At 40.5% G+C, this 17980-nt stretch overlaps 1 protein-coding gene across 3 annotated transcripts in view; it reads right to left on the minus strand.

Annotated features, from left to right (window-relative positions):
• The window catches only part of mafa (MAF bZIP transcription factor a), an 86590-nt gene extending 75187 nt beyond the window's left edge, over nucleotides 1-11403 (minus strand). For all 3 annotated transcript variants that reach the window (XM_020606007.1, XM_020606016.1, XM_020606023.1), the window contains exons 1-2: nucleotides 9854-11403; nucleotides 1612-1677 (exon numbers count right to left, since the gene is read on the minus strand). In XM_020606007.1, the coding sequence (XP_020461663.1) occupies nucleotides 1650-1677; nucleotides 9854-10821 (996 nt within the window). In that variant the 5' untranslated portion in view covers nucleotides 10822-11403 and the 3' untranslated portion in view covers nucleotides 1612-1649. The remainder of the gene's footprint in view (nucleotides 1-1611; nucleotides 1678-9853) is intronic.
• Nucleotides 11404-17980: the final 6577 nt, after the last annotated feature.

The raw sequence follows: 17980 nt of genomic DNA on the forward strand, positions 1-17980 counted from the left end.
TCCATCACTCAGCCTGTCCTCCTGGAGCTACGTGGCCAGACTGTTCATCACCCTCCCCCTTCCTCATATGCATGGATTTGCATAAAACAAAGACATGGCTCTGCCTGCAATGTCTGCCATGGTTGAAACCACTAAGAACAGGATCGACCAGACCAACCACATGCAGCCCCTCTAAGCTCAGCTGGCAGCTTGTCAGAGAGCAGCGTCAGTGTCGCGCAGTGGCATGGCAAGGGAACTGAGATTTATGAGGCTGACAAAGACAGACACCCTCATGGTTTTCCACTTTCATTTGTTTAACATCCGTTCCTCTGGCATTGTTTATATTCTATACCCCTCAGCACTGAGCAGAGGGCACCTAATTCACAGTGATGACATGAGAGGAAAATCAAAGCACTTAAAACACTTCATCTAAAGATGATTTGTCCTTGTCTTCCCTGATGGCTTTTGTCCTGTTTCTTCTCCTGAAGTTAAGTGGAGCTGGAAGAAGGCCAGCTGCTGATCCCATGTCCCACTTAGACACAATCAAGAAAATAACACCAGATACAAATGTACGCATCCTACTTCACCAAGGTGGGAAGTCTGGAATACAAGCATCATGACCAAGCACAACACAATGATTTTCTATGGAACAGTCAGTGAAACCATTACAAGAACAACTGGGTTTGCATTATAAATGGTCTTGTACGTGTACAGTGCTTTTCTATGCATCGCAGCACACTCAAAGCGCTTTCACATTATTTGGCCATTCACACACCGGTGTCATCACCAGGAGCAACAGTGTGTTGCTCAAGGACACTTCGACGCTTGGATTTGGACAAGCCGGGAATCGAACCGTTAATTTTCCGGGCAGGAGACGATCTGCTCTACCTCCTGAGTCACAGCTGCCTTCAGTTGCCGTGGTTGCTTTATGTCTGTGAATTGATTGCACGACATATTCTTTGCTCTGCCTTTCTCCTGCTGATGAAGACTTTCTGCTTTTCTCTCTGCTTTCATTCACGCAAAATCATATAACCTGTCATTCTTATTTGAATGAGTTAATGTGCTGTTGATCCAGGACAACTGAAAACTTTACTGTGTATCTGTCTTGTGAGTGTTTTTCTTCATCATGGATTTAAATAAGGCAGGGAAATGCATCCAGTACTTGGCAAGGCTATGGCATTGGGGAGATCGAGAGAGAGAGAGAGAGAGAGATGTGATAGAATAGATATTGTCAACATAAAGAGGGTGTGTGCTCTTTAGCATATGAATAGGAATTGACAAACTACAGTACATTAAGTATCTTATGGAAGCCCTGCAGCAATATTCCTTATGGCAATATGCTATAAAATGCTCAGTGCTGTACTGTATGTGGTGATTGTACAGTCCCTCTGTTTAATAATGGAGTCTAATGAATAACTACTATGGAGTTCATGGTGTAGTGATATAATTGGAAAAGAGAACCAATATAACCACTAACAGTTAGAATTAATGTATGATTTTATATGTACAGCTATCATCAAAAGATTAGTAATTTCTGGATTTGCACAAATCTGACTTCACTCACTGTTATGAAGTTTGGTTTACTGGGTAAAAAAAAAAACCCTTGGAGATCAATTATAAGAAGTGCTTTACCTCAAGGAACCAAGGGCATGAAGGAATGGGGCTTGAAATCACAGATGAAGGAATTTTCTTGATGACCTAAAAGACCAGACAAAATTGGACAAAACATATCAAAATAGATAAATTAATATCACAGCAAATGCATATAGTGTCTTTTCTATTTCTTCTACCATGTATCACTCTGCCATACACACACACACACACACACACACACACACACACACAAACATACAAATAATCACAAGAAAACAAGTAAATGCATTCCGAGCGAGATTCACTCTCACCTTGTCTGTCTGTTGAAATACAGTACAAGTATCATAGTAAGCATTTGATGCGGAGGGAAATGTAAAAATTTGCATGCAAATAGATTCCACAGACAAAACTCATGCATCAAGACACTGTAACCACAAGAAACAAAACTAAAATATCTAAGCCTACAGTGTGCCTTTGCACAGAAAAGGCAAACCAGTTTTATGCCTAGGCCTTTATTCCTGCTCATTTCATTAAATTACATAATTTATAGTTATAAAAGAGAGGGAATTTATCATGCAGACAAATAGTGGAGAATGGTAATGTCTACTGTCCTTACTACATCATGAAAGACACTTTCACAAGCACCCCCCTCAAATTACACAGGGGTAAGCACGTTGCTCTAGCAAGGTCCAAATAGTATTCACATGCTCGATAAATGTTGCTACACAAGTGAAAACATTAACTTAGCTTCCTGTGCACAGATGCAAGCAGGGCCCCTTTAAAATGCTCTGGAAAATGACAGTTGTGGAAATACTTTGCTGCAGTGAAGGAAATATTAAATCATTGAATTTTCAAGTAACCACTATGTAACTCAGTTCAACAGAGTATATAGAACTGCAGGAAAACAGCAGTGATGCAGCAGGATATCGGGACTGCAGCAGAAAAAGTCAGAATTCACAAAGTGTAAACCTCCATCAGCATTACATATTATTACCTTTGAAGCAAGTTTAAAGAGTTAACTGTGCTGAAAAGGCAAGAGCGTCTGTTGAGAACAGAGTAGGGCCCCTTGACTATAGAGCAGGCATTTTGATACACTTCACCTGTTAGAAATGAATGGAGATGTACTGTAGGATGTAGGCTGTGCTTGATTTTCCCTCTGTCACTCTTAAAGATCCCTACTTCATCATTGCAAAAAACAAAGCAAAACATAAAATCCCCATGCAAATAAACATTATGTAATACTGACTATGTTTTTAAATGATCCGTCTCTAAACTTCATAAAAAGCATGGTTTAAAACTGGCAAACTAAAATACCTTGTGCTAATTATTCTTACATTTTGAAATGAAAATGTGAATTTGGTGACATATAGGTTGTTTTATTTATAAAAATATAAAAACCACGTGTCACTTTGAAAGACTGTTGTCCCTCTTACTTTCTTTTTTTTTTTTTAACTCCTTCACCTTTTGTGGAATGCGAGTGATACCGTTATTTCCACCTACTGTAAGTCACAGGCTCTTGGTTTGGGTCCATTTACAGACATATACAATTAGCCCAGTAAGTCCTGACCACCTCATTACCAACATAACCTGCAGCCATTCCTTCAAGGACAACTCTCTAATGACACCACGTGTATCCGCTTAATGCTTGTTTGAATCATGCAGTGAATTTCTGCCACAGTGAAAGAACAACATGCATGGAAAGAGTTGAGGAGCCTTTGATATAGGAAGCACTTTAACAGATCCCTAATGTCCATTTAATTCTGAAGGAGTGGCTATTGCTCTTCTTTACCTTTCACATGCACTGCAAAGTGAGAGGAGGTTTTTAATGTCTTTGTATCTGCTATGAATCTGCCACTTGGCTGTGCTGAGACAACTAGTAATGTTAACTGGCTGTGCGTCCATATATACTCTGCAGCATCGTTCATGTTATGATCCTAAAACCCCAAATCAGAAAAAGTTGGGGTGGTATGTAAAATCAAAATTAAAACTGAAAATAGTTATTTCTAAATCATCTGTGTCCTGTATTGCACTGAAAACAATACAGCAGCACATTATTGGATGTGATACCTCATCAATTTTATTCTTTGTTCAAAATAAACACTCTTCAATTCTGACTCTTCATCGCATTCTAAAAAAGTTAGGACAGTAAAGCGTTTACCATGGTGTGATGTTGCTGTTCTTTAAAAGATGTTTAGGGACTGAGGCCACCAAGTGATTAAATGTATCAGGTGTAATTTTGTCCCATTTCTCCTGCAAACAAGTCTTAAGGTGTGCAACAGTCCTGGGTCTTTGCTGACGCAATTTGCATTTCAAAATGTGCCACACATTCTCTATTGGGGACAGGTGGGGACTGCAGGCAGGCCAGTCCAGCACTCACACCCTTTTCCTCCACAGCCAGGCTTCGGTAATGTGAGCAGTATGAGGTTTTGCATTGTCTTGTTGAAATGTGCGTGTGTATCCCTGCAAAAGATGCTGAAGGCAGCATATGTTGCTCCAAAATCTTTGTGTAATTTTTCAGCATTAATGGAGCCATCACAGAAGTGTAAGTTACCTTTGCCAAGGGCAGTGACATGACCCCAGACCATGACCCTGACTTTTGGACTTGTTGCTGGTAACAGTCTGAACGGCCTTTTTGTCTTTGGTCCGGAGTATACAGCATCCATTTCGTCCAGAAAAGGCCTGAAATACTGATTCATCTAACCACAGTACACATTCCCACTGTGTGATGGTCCATCCCAGATACCTCTGGGCCCAGAGCACTCGACTGTACTTCTGATCACTGTAGACATAGGGTTTCCTTTTGGCACGGTGCAGTTTTAAGCAGCATTTATGGATGTAACTACGTATTGTAGTGCCTGATACAGGTGTAACAAAGTAATCCTGAGCCCATGTGGTTATAACACTTATAGAAGAGTGACGATTGTTGATGTAGTGCCGTCTGAGGGATCAGAGAGCACGGTCATCCAGATTAGGCTTGGCCCTTGCCCTTTACACAGTGAAATCCCTCCAGGTTCTTTGAATCTTTTTAATGATGTCCTGCATCGTAGAGAGTGACATATCCAAATCCCTTCCTATCTTTCTTTGAGGAACATTGTATAATGCTCACACAATTCTGTATTTAATTATTTATTAGGAAGAAGAATGAATTTCTCTTCAGTGCCACTGGTTGTTGTGTTGTCTCTTTGTAAAGCCCACAGTACAATCCTTGCATGATGTGGGTGTGAGAATAAACTGCTGTCTGTGATCATCACGGGTGCTAGGAGCACAACCCTACAGTCCCCACTATGCTGCTGTGATTAAACTAGTACAAAGACTGGCTTATTTTTATCATTCCTGTTTTCACTTGACAGTGGGCTTTGGCAGCATTGAACTCAATCTGTCGGCCTTCAGCCAAGTGCCACGTCTGCCCTGTTTTACACACTTTTGTGTATTTACACCTACTGTTTATGAGTCATCTACTTAAAGCTGAGTCATATTGATGTATTACATAATAATAATATTGCTTTTAAATGATCAAAAAAAAAATACAGGAAACATTTCACCTAAAAGTTGCCTTTGCCTTAGTGATTAGACTGAATTCCAATCCTCAGAAAGGTATGCCACAGGGTTGTACCTCTCTGAGACAGTGGTGAAATACAGCAAATGGCTTTTAAAAAATGGTAGAGAGTAGTGCTAAATTGACTGTGGATTGTACTATGTTGGATGTGTGTGTACATCTCATTCAGTGGGTTCTGGGCAGAGGAACTCGGCATGAGCTCCCCAGGGCAAGGATTACTCTAATGACTTTGAGATCAGCCTTGTGTGCTGTAACTTTTGACCTCTGCTCATCCTCTTCTCCAAATGATGACAAGAGAGACACACATACATGCACACACACACACACAGACACATATTCTCACATTTACACATATAAGAACCGATTTTATCTACACAGGCAATAATCAACCTTTCACACAGGGCAGTGCTAGTTAAGAGATGGAAAGTCACACAAACATCAACACAACATATTCTCCAGTCCTTGCTCTGCTATTATCTAAAGCCTGTCAAAATTCAGAACCCAAACCAGCCCTTATGCTTAGGTCTGCCAACTAGCGTTTCACTACTTGAGTTAACATTGCGTTGCATATTATGCTGTCAGTCTGCATAGCGCCAACATTCCATGCAGGTGCTTCATTTGAAGATCAGTTGATTTATCAGATACATAACTGGCGCACACTGGTGCCACAGATATAAGAGGAAGTATGTTTTGCTAATTAAATCTATCTTTGCAGAAATACCATATAGCATAAAGACTGAACTATCTGAGTCATATAAATGATAGAATACAAAGAAACAATATAATGCCCTGAAACTAAAGGCTGGGGCAAATCAATTCAGGGCCGTTTTTGTTTGTCTGTGTATTTGTGCTGGTGCTGAAGCTGGTGGGTATTCAGTTCTAGTACATGGAGGTCTAACTGATCTCTCCCAACAAGGAAATAAACAAAATAAACAAGCTAAAAAGTCTAACAGGGCAGCCTTAAGCAGAAACCAAATTTTCATTTTTTTTATATACCACTCAAAACACAGTTTAAAAAACCCCATCATACAAATTCCTGGCCTTTAGAGAAACAAAGCCCAACTCCCATATAAAGAAGACATTTTCTCTTTGAAATGAAAAGTACAGAGAAATGTTCTTTAAAAGGAGGGAAGGCAAACAATTATCTTCCCTGAAGTCATTTGTTGTGCTTAATACAAAATATCAAAACATAGCAGCACTACTGCTCAGATCAAATAGATGTAATTAGTTAAATTGAGGAAGAAGTAGAGCGGCTTGGCCGTAAATTGCACGGTTTGTGCATGCTAAGACCCAACACTGGCACAGCTGCATGGAGCTACACTCACGATTTATCATCTCTACATCGCAGGAGCCAGTGGCCCACACCACTATTAATCATCAGCAAAATCATTTAATTCAGCCCAAGCCCAACTATTGTCTCAGTTTCTCCCCTCACTCTGGGCAAATGAGCCACCACAGCAGCAGCAGCACGCTCCTCTGAGGAAATCACATAAAACAGAGTGGGATACATGTGTTGGGTTAAAGCTGTCTTTTTTTTTTTGACAGGGCTCTGCAACACATGCAGATGGTGCAGAAGGTGGCTTTTTTTGGTAAATTTGCTAAGTATGAAATGTATAGCTGATCACTCAGTGCTGTGTTAATACACTGAAAGTGTGGTTATTATTTTTTAATGAAAAGTGCTCTTTGTGTGTGTCCTTTGTTCACCATCGTGAACACAAACTGTGTCTAATTTGCAAAAAGCTGACAAATCCAGACTGAATTCGTCCTCAGAAACATTAGTGTATTTTCGGAGTGTATTTTGGCACTCTGGTCTTCCTGTTTCAACAAATAAATTGTTCTGGAACAATGAAACAAGATGCCCACAAGGCGATTCCTTGTCCCACATCTTACAGAACTTTTCCTCTTGTTTCAGAAAAGTGGCATTTTCAGTTGGTGCCAGAGCAGTGAAAAAGTTATGTTGAAAGAAGTCGTAATGAAATGTGTAAACACCAGGTTAAATGCATAATGTACAGCAGCTCACCACAGTGGCTGACTTACAATGGCACCTTGTCCAGCGCCCCCTCACATGCCTTACATTACTGAGTCCTCACTAAACTCCCTCGCCTAGAGCATGTCTGCTCCAGGCCAACTTCCAGGTCCACTGACAAATAGGATAAAGTGGGGTGAAACTGGGAAGGCAAACGGTGACATGCTTATGACAGTGAGCACACAGTGTTCAAAAAGCACAACTGCAACAACGGGCACCTTGCATATACACAAAGCCGAAAGCAAGCTTTATGAAAAAAGGCATATGTAGAAAGTGCAAATATAGAACATGCAGAGCCTCAAGCAGTTCTCATAGAAACAAAAAACAGCACGTTCACACTCACACCAAGTTCACAGACAGGCATGCACACACTCACACTCGCACAACATACTGGAAATCACATTTTACAATAAAATAAACAGAATGTAATTATAATAGGCTCTATATAACCATGAGGATATAATTCATAGAACAAAGTACTTTATGTAGAATATGCAAAAATATTATTTCACTAATTTGATTGAAATGGAATTGAAATAAAATTTATCAAAATTGATAAAGCCTCTCAACCTGAATTGCTTTCCAATGTTTGCCTTTTTGAACAAATATATGAGTGACTATTCAGTTAAAATGGCATTTTGGACTTGTTCAGGACGGCCTGGTATTAAATTGGTGCTGGAAGAAAACCCATCAGAAAGGGCGGTGTGGATGTGGAGCAGTAATCTCCATCATGTTTTCACTCTAGTTTCATTGTGCTTCAATGACAAAAGCGAAAAGAAATCTCAGGACAAGTCAAAAGAAAAGTGAGAAACTTATTGCAGACAATTACATACATTTATTGCATATCATTTAATTGTATGAAATGAAAAAACGAACACATATGAACATCACATATGGTTAGTGACTGAAATAATTTTGCACAGCAAAATGTATAGATATATATCGATATATATATATATATACACTATATGCATGATGAAAGATTAACATGGTTTCAAGACTTATTGGCTAATGGTACTCCCTCATTTTGTACATGCAGGGTGTCAATCCCTGACGATCTAACAATGTCCAGACATTACTGATTATAATAATTATTGCTTTGCAAATATTGAGTTCGTTAAATACAAAACAGTTGCTTGAAATGATAAAGTATCAAAATGTTACTATGAAGTAGCAGATTGCCAAACTTCTCGAAATGTGGAGAATACCAACTTTTTCTTAACTTCTACACGATTACAAGCGAGAGAATGTTTAGTGCCTTTCAGTCCAAAACACGTCAGTTCCTTGAACATACACACTTCCAAAAGCACTGCAATTTCCTTTGAGTTCAACTAAGAAACTCGTCTTCTCAGTATATTATAATCAACAATACCTTTTGAAATTCAGTCAGAAACGTGTGGCGGAGACCAGTATAGCTCTCACACGTCTGTTTGAAGCTCATGCTGCAAAAGCGCTGTTTATTCACTGCACAGTACTGCTCAATGTACAAACTGGAGCCGAGCCAATTTCTCTAAACCACTGTTTAGAAGTACTTTTGTGCAGCAGTCTCTTCATTAATTATCAGTAATCTACGTGTAGCACATGTTATCTTTTGAAACTTAGATTATAAAACTTTATACTTAAATTACGCTTTAGAAATATTCAAAGGGTGACAAATGCACAATGGAATCTTTAAATAACAATAGGCTTTAAGCAACAGACTAAACTTCCAGGAAGGGGTCTGGTGATTTCCTTAATAGTGAAGACTTTTCTTTTCCCCTCGCACCAGGATCATCGCTGATCAACTTCCATCAAGAATGCATTGCGCATTCACAGCAGCCATAATGACAGCCGATGGTGGTGCACTTCAACACAGCTGAAATGCACTTGTATGGATTACAAGGGGTGGGAAGTCCTGTCACTTTTTTGTTGCTGTTTCAAAAAAGTGAGGAGGCCATAAATGAAGTATGAATGTCATGCTGGAGTCATCCGAAAAAAGGACATCTTCAAGCACAGAAAAAAAAACCCATACATGTCCAGCATGCAGGTTAGTTCTATTTCTTTGAAAACAATGAATAGTTTGTAATGAATATAGTCTTTTGTTGCTCAACACAATAACAAGCAAATGCATGAGATGAGGTGGCGTCAAACAGCAGGCTCGCAATCCTCCAAGTTTGGCAAACAAAAAAAAGGTAAAAAAGGCCAAAAACATATTGTTGGTGGATGCAGTTTTGACAGAAATCTGTACATTGAATTTAAAGTAAAATGATGAAAAGGGGCAAGTTGATGAACTTCAGAGTATACTTCGTGTCTGCATGCACACTTCGTATACTGCGGCATAAAGTTGGATCAACTTTCAAAAATCGTTTACTTAAACACTACAGATCTAATAAACAATGGTCTTGAACAGACAGGCTATGCATAATACACTAATATGATAGCAAAAAGAAGATGAAAGTTTTCTGAATACCCCTCTCCAAAATTAAAAACAGTGATGAATCTAAAAACAGTCGCAGACTTGAACAAACTCTTTTTCCAAAAACAAACAAAAAAAAAAAAAAACAGAAAAAAACCCCATAAAAAAATCAAAAAGTTGACAAATTAGTTCTTGGTCTAGTGGGTTTTGCGCCAAATAAAAAAAACAAGGTTTCATAATGAAAACCTCTTAAGCGGGAGTAACTCATTTGATATTCTTTTTTCACCATAATGTGGAGACTCACATGAAAAACTCCGGAGATGAAGGGTTGTTGTCACTGCTGGATCCATTTTCTCTGAAGCCGTTGCTGATGAGCTTCTCGTACTTTTCTTTGTACGCATCCCTCTCCCGGACCAGCCTGGAGATCTCCTGCTTTAGGTGCTCGACCTGCTGCATGAGTTGAGTCTTCTCTCCCTCCAGGACGTGCCGCTGCTGGACCCGCTTGAACCGACAGGACTGAGCGTAGCCTCTGTTCTTTAGGGTCCTCCTCTTCTGTTTCAATCTGATCACTTCTTCCTTGCTGACCCCCCGTAGCTGCCGGTTGAGCTCCCGCACTGACATGGTGACCAGCTGCTCGTCTGAAAACCGCTCCTCCAAGCGCATGTGTGGGTGATTTGTTCCAGAAGTACCGTTGGACTGCACGCCAGGTGCCTGGTGATGGCTGCTGCTGTGGTGGTGATGGTGGTGGTGGTGGTGTTGTGCTCCGTTCTGAGCGGCTGCCGCAGCGATAACTGCAGACACCACCGCTGCAGCGGACCCCATCTCTTCCCCGGCCATCGTGCCTCCCGCCCCGGCTGCGCCAGCAAACTGCTGGCCTCTGGCATAGCCATCAAATGATTGGAGCTGGTGACTGCTGTTGATCAGCGCCTCGACTGCGTCTTCAGGGCTGAAGCCCAGCGCCTCTGGATTCAACTGCTGTTGATAACCGGACATCCAGTAGAAATCCTCTATGTGTGTCTTCTGCTCGCTCCCCGAGCCCGGACTGGGCGCAGAGAAGCTTGGGGAGGGGGGCACCGAGCTGCAAGGCGTGCTCATCGGGGTGGAAGACAAGGATCCCCCGGCGATAAGGCGACTGCACTGGCTGATGTTGCGATCGGGCTCCACCGGCTCCTTTTTCACTTCAAACTTCATCAGATCGAAGTCATTAACATATTCCATGGCCAGGGGACTGGTGGGCAGGTCGGAGTTGCTCATTGCCAGCTCTGATGCCATCCTCTTGCTGCTGACAGTCCTCCAAACGGGATGAAGAGCAGCTGTCAAACTGGGTTGGTTGGGAAGAACGTGAGCCAGTTTGATTTTTAAGCGTTTCTCTTAAAACTGGAAAAAAAAGAGCTTTTCAGCGTCCTTTCTGCAGCCACGGACTTGCAGGCGTGTGAGAGTAGTTTTTCTTTGCAGAGTCTACTGCACAGACACAGCAGTGCCGCGCGCACGAGTAGCGGAGTCCTTTTTCAGCATGTGAAATTCGGCGCTTTTCTATTTCAAACATTTAACACTTCACGGTTTCTTCATGAATACATTGCGCAAGCGGAGAGAGAGAAGAGCCGAAAGTCAGGAGCAAGCTCAGCCTCGCACGTTATAAACCGCGGACTGGTGGGGAGATTTTTTAGAGGGATCACACAGCAGATGAGTTTAAGAGCATTGTAGCTCCCCTGACGTCAGGCTGGAAATGTGAAATTGACTCGGACGAAGAGCCAATAGGGTCGCACACTCCGAGAGCTAATTAACATATTAGTAGCCTAGAGAAACAAAACTTTTTCTCAACTGTCAGCGACCATCAGCTGACTGTCAGCCCGGGACGGCCGCTTAATCCTAGCCGAAAGTGTAATGTTCATTTTATATGGAACAACAAGTTCTACCGGTGTAGTTTATTTGGATTTTAGTGGATGCATGCTGTGAATTCCTAAACATGGGCGTCTTAATGACTTTGAGAGAAACAGACAGATGTATCTAGTTAAACAGATACTTTTAATAGATTATTAGATAGATGTTTACAATTGTCTAAAATATATAAAGTGTATTATAACTGCGGACCGTTTAATGACAGAATTTAAGGACTTAAGATATTTATGTTTTTGCTGTTTATAATGTAGCATATTAAAATAGTCTCTCCAAGAACAACAGCAATATCTAATATTTCAGTAAGTTTATAGCACATATAATCATAAGAGTATAAGGGACATATAGTCTATAGACGATGTGGAGTCCTAACTTCAGAGACAGTTGACCAAAAATATGAAAGATGGACTGAAGACATTCGTCATGCCTTTGCGCAACATTAGAAAACTCAACACTGCCACCTTTTGGACATGGCAGGGCGTGTGATTCCCTTCTCAGTCACTGTGATAGTTCACATTTCAAAGAATAAAGTTGTTATAAAGAGGTGAAAAACACTGTTTGCAAAGCACACACTTAATAATTAAATGTATTTTCTTTTCTTTTTTTTTATTAAGGAGAAGACACCAAATACTCCTGGTGTATTTCAGAGGGGGTGACTTAAGAGTCACAGTACACAGTGTTGAACATGTCACGTCAGTGGAAACTGTTCTTCAGTGAGCCAAGTGCATCCAAAGTGATAATTATATTCCACAGCCATAAAAATCACTTTATCTCAGTTCAGAGGTCTCCTGCTTTGAACTGACTGATTTACAACAGTAACATAAGGCTTGCCTAACCATGTGGCCTGTCTAGTTAAGTGGTTATAATGGGTTTACCCATGTGACTCAAGAAGAGGATACAGGGGCCTTTGTGATGCTTTATCATATGTGTTTTTATTCCATACATTTACTCAGTTCAGTGCTGGTGTGAAGTGATACAGACACAGTTTGAGCAAACTGCATTAACCTGAATTCATCAACAAGGATGACATTTGAATTGGATTTATATCTTTACAGTAAGTTTGGTTCCCCCTTGCATATGTGAATGACTACATTCAATTAACTGATGACACATAGCAGCTTATTCATTCAATAATGCAGTTTGTTTGGCAAAAGCATGATGTATGCTACACTAAGGCCTGGTCTCACTGGCCTCTCAGAGTGTTGATTTATTTTGTGGCCTCTTTTGACATGCTGCTGACAAATAACAGTTTCTTTCCGGTGGCAGAAGTCTATAATCATAGTCCGTTTTTCTCCCTCTCTCCAAGTCTATGATCTCATCGTTGCGATGAGGTGTATTTTTAGATTTCTGGGTGCACACTGTTTACTGATGGGGCAAGTCGGATATGTCCCTTCTGCCAAAAGCTGTAGAAGATGATCCTGACAGCCGGCTAGATACTGTATTTACATAACTATATGGACTTCAGTGTGTCCTGTGGTTGTACAGAACATTTGGTTTTCTCTCTTTAATCTGTCTGTCCCTCTTTTATGTGTCTGTGATGCCACAGCTGATATAGTAAGTGCTCATATCTACTAACAGATGAAATAATAATCACAATAAAAACACAACTGTGAATAATGGAATTTACTTTTTAAAAATATTTTCCTGCTACTCTTACCTGTGTAGAAGACTTGGTTTGTAGTCTGCTTATGACATACACAGTAATAAACTTTACCTAACACGCAAGTGTAATTGGCATTTACTGAATGTTCTAGTAAAGGTGTAAATGGATGCAGCTGTCTGCAAGTTAATAGAACATTGTGTGTGGCTCAAACAAACTCAAATAGAACCCCATTGTTTCTATTTCCATTCTGTTGCCTTGTCATCGGTTTGGGCTTACCTGTTCATGAGGAAGGCGCAGCAGCGGCCTGTTCCCTGGGGTACAGCCACAGCAGAGCGAGACTAATACACAAATGAAGGGAGAGCTCATTAGTCATGACAGAAAAAAGTGGCGGACCTAATTTAGCTGCTTTTGTTGCTTTTTGAAGTTACTGATGATGCATAGCTGAGGGAGATCTACATGGAGAGATATCAGGCCCTTGAGGAGAGAACATACCAAACCTGGAAGGTGGAATGAGGTGGAAAGGCTGCACATTTTGTCTAACAAAGATGTAGAACATTGCAATATCAATAACAGGCTCAGGCCCATGTAGTAATTGGTAGAACTGCAAGGTTTTTCAAACCATGGCAGCCATGTGAAACAGAAGAGTGTGTTCATTTGTGTGTTTTATACTGTATTGGTGGCTTCATCACTGCCAAGTTCAGAATTACCAAGTCCAAGTTAGCAAAAGCTTCTGACAATATGATACACATGCAACGCATTTTCAGGGTATTTAAAATCTCTACTGATGAATTATTACCAATTGAACTGGGGTGGCGGTTAGCACTGTCAACTCACAGCAAGAAAGTTTCATGTTCGGACCTTGTGGCTGACTGGGGCCTGTTTGTGTGAGTTTGTCTGCGTAGGTTTCCTCCTATGGTTCAAAGATATGTAGATCAAATGACTCTAAATTGCCCATAGGTGTGAATGTGTGTTGTCTGTTTCTATGTGTCAGCCTTGTGATAGACTAGCGACCTGTCCAGTGTACCCTGTCGCTGGCCCTTATCCAAGCTTTCCACGCTGTAAGTCTACAACTCTACAGACTCAGAAGGAAAACCCCACAATTCATAGTGAGGAATTAAAAAACTATGGAACTGGGTCCATGTTTTATTGTACAATGATTTACTAATACAAAGACTGATGAGTATATCATTTGTGCAAAGACTTAAATAAATCAAAATCACTAAAGTTTAAAATGACTCTTGCTGAAGTAAACATCAGAAATGTCCTATTTGTCCTGAGTGAAAGAAACATGGAGGAGTCAGAAATTGTATGATAAATTTACAAAACAAACATACTGGCTGCTTGCCTATAGTGACACTTAGTCGCTTGCACTAATCTTCCCAGAAAATACTTTGACATATGAACAAATCAAACCTAAACTGAGCAACAGCATGAAGAGTGTCATTTAGAGCTGGTCTCACTCTGAACTCATTCTGGGGAGTGATAGAGGTGACTGAGTGGAAAGGGCAGAGGTCAGGGGGTTGTTTGTTATATGTCTGTGAAACTGTGCATGAGTCTGTGTGTGTGTGGTGTGGTGGGGTGCTCAGTTCCAGACAGGGCTCAATAAAGCCATCTAATCAGCCTCTTTGCATTCCAACACTTTTGTAAGCTGCCCCTAACCTGAGCCTATTATTGTATCCATGTCAAATACCTGAAAGCTGATAGCACCTGGAAACACACAGGCAACACAGGTGAAAGAATGGAGTCACACAGCTTTTCATATGACACAAACACTTTGAGCCCTGCTTTTAACTTTAAAATGAAGAAGTCAGAAACACTACCCGTGTTTTACATAACATGAAGAGCTGGAGTTGCTCTGGGGCAATGCCATTTCATCAACAGTTTAGTGAGAGCAACAAAGCTGGAATATCAATTTTCACCCCACCAACAGAATGTGGGCACAGCCATGTCATAATTACCTTAATCCATTAGTCAGAAGGAGGGTGAGGCTGAGAAGGGTGCAGCAGAGGACAGAGCAGACAAAACAAGGTCAGGAAGAGAGCAGGTCTATAGTGTAGGGTGGATTTTGGATGGCCTCTCTGACACTGCAGGCTCTGTGTGACTGGAGAGCTCGAGTGCATGACCCCACAGCTAGTATCAGTTCTGTGGCTTGATGGCGAGGGACCAGCACTAAACCAGTGCATGTGTTGCAGTGCTGTGAACAGCAGTCACACATGTTTTCCAGACCATGTCAGTCAGAGTCACATGACCTGGGGTGATGAAGAGTTTCGAGGTATAATTTCTCACATTACAACTGAACATTTGTCAAGTTAAATAACACAGTTGATAATTAATATTGTATGGATCATAAATGTAGGCTACCCTGTTCACTACATGTAGAGTAATCGAAGAATACGGTTCAATATTGCACAAGAGTGGCTTGCATATTAGCCATAATTGCATTCACATGAACATAATGTATTGGTTTACTGTCAGGTGTAAGGTTAATGTGTATAGCAGTTTAATGATATATTAACTATTGGATAGCTTTCCAGGGTTATCTCCTTTGGACGTGCTTTCACACAACTTAGACTTTAATCTTTGCATGGTGTGTATGTGAGTGATGTGTGATTGTGCCTATTTACCTGTGTGCCTACGTGTGTGCCAGTGTTTGCATATATACAGGAACCATGAAAGCATGTATTTACTTGAAGCATTGTTGCGTTTGCTTCTTACTATCCTTCTCTTCTTACTACCTTCAAAAACAACATAATCCTTGAATTCAAATTTTATTGTTTTTGGATTTTGTCCCTCCATGACAGCTGCATCCTGCGACCGGTGTTGCCCTCTGCTGGTCTGCCACGTTCTGGTACATTGCCAGGTTTGCGTACGTTGCACTAGAAATCACCCGAATGTGTTTCAGAAACAAAACGTAACTTCTCAATATCTAGAAAAATGCAAATATTTAATTAAAAGAAGTAAAATAGTTTCAAGTCATCTGTCTCAAGTCTAAGTCAAGTCTCAAGTCATGAATACCAAGTCAAAGTCAAGTCATGTCTTTTACAAGTGTTAGTCAAGCAAATCTCAAGTCCTCAGATTTTCTGACTTAAGTCATGTGATTAAGCTCAGCCACCTCTGTTCAACAGAGATCTTAGTATAAAGACAGTTGTGTGGGGTGAAGTCATAGGGGTGGAATTGGTGACTAAGTGATACTAACGGGGCGGGTGTGCTGCTCAGCCTGTTCCTTTGGACACACGTTTTTGAGCTGAGGCTACTATTGTCCCTGCTATTAGAGCCTGCATATTATTTGGCCTTTGGAAATTCTCATATCACAATATCCTCACACCTGCACCATCCAGGAACCACGAAGGCATATATTTACTTGAAGCATTGTTGTGTTTCTTGTTTTAGAAATAAGAAGCTGGTATTTTTGTATATAGTGAGGAGCAAAATATTTGATGCAGAAATGGAATTCAGCACTCATACCACTAAATATGGCCACAAACATTGTTATAAAGTTGTCAAGACATCTCTCTAACACAGGTTAAAGAAACAGTGCTGCTCCTGTAGCTGTACTTTGGCTGAATGTTATGTTTTTGATGTTGTTTTCATGGATATCACCTTATCTATGGCATTTACCAATTCATTCATCATCTCTTGCGTGGTCATTACACTGAACCTAATGAGACCATCTTTTCATTGTGTTCAACACAATGTTTGTCAAATATGCCAATACAGACCATTGACTAAGTGAAGATAAACAGGAGCTAAATGACAGTTTGGTAAAAGCCAAAGGATTTCCACAGGGGTTACCAAACACATCAGACAAAGGGCCTCAAGTCTTCTTCTTCTCTTATACACACCTGTGAATGCAAACTTAGGTCCTATCGTAGTTTTTAGAAATGTAATGACTGTGTTTTTCAGCTTGTCAGATATATAAGTGCTCATTGGTGAAAGATGGATATTTGTGCATGGATGATAAGGATGGCTTTTGCCCCGCTTGTCTCATGTTCTTCTGATCATGGATATCTCCTCTCACAGTGAACATGCACACCACCCCCACACCAATAGGTAAATAGAAGCAAACAAGAAGACACAATGACATCAACTCATTCCCAAATGCATGCATGCACACAAATGCACATAGAGGGACACATATGCGCATGCCTGTAGCCTAATGAGAGATTTTCTGACCTTTCTTCATGTACCCCTCGAGAATATTGATGAATCCCCTTTTAAAAATAGCTCTAGCCTTGTAGGGTCATTAAATGATTTACAGTTATTTCACCAACACATAATTATTACATTTATTATGTTGGACTATAAAGGGTCTGGCCATTGTAGCAGGAGATGGACCCTTTTTAACACACAATAAAGGTGATTAAAAGTTTATTTTTTTGTGACTACACTTTACTTATGTTCCATTCAGAAGCTCACATCACAAGAAAACAGTTTACAGCTTTTAGAGTGGTGCATTAGCCACTATAAAACTAAATCTGTAGCATTTATGGTGCATTGTCTGATAATGGGGGTGGGGGGCATTTAGAGGAAAACGAGGGAACATGAAGTTTTACTATGGCCTGGGACTAGTCATATGTAACATTCCCATAACCTGAAATTTTAAAACTCTGGTCCTGAAATTCAGCCATTTCTAATTGCAGGATTTGTAATGACATTTAAATCTTTTATTGTTGTACAATCTAAACCTTTATGGTGCAAACCTTTGTCACAATGAAACGTGAGTGGATGAATTTTGTCCCCCCTCAGATCATTCCTGTTATCCAAGCCAAATCAGAAATAATTTAACACAGTAAGCTAAAAAATCACAGGTAATGTCACCTTTGCTCTCATGGCAAAAAGACTAATCACCACATTCAAATTGCAAGGCTATGGAATTATCTTAATCAGACCCATCTCTGATCTGGAAATGTGCATCATTTGCTCGTCTGTGCT

The sequence above is a fragment of the Monopterus albus genome, unplaced genomic scaffold (assembly GCF_001952655.1).
Source record: "Monopterus albus unplaced genomic scaffold, M_albus_1.0 scaffold4.1, whole genome shotgun sequence".
NCBI classification, from domain to species: Eukaryota; Metazoa; Chordata; class Actinopteri; order Synbranchiformes; family Synbranchidae; genus Monopterus; species Monopterus albus.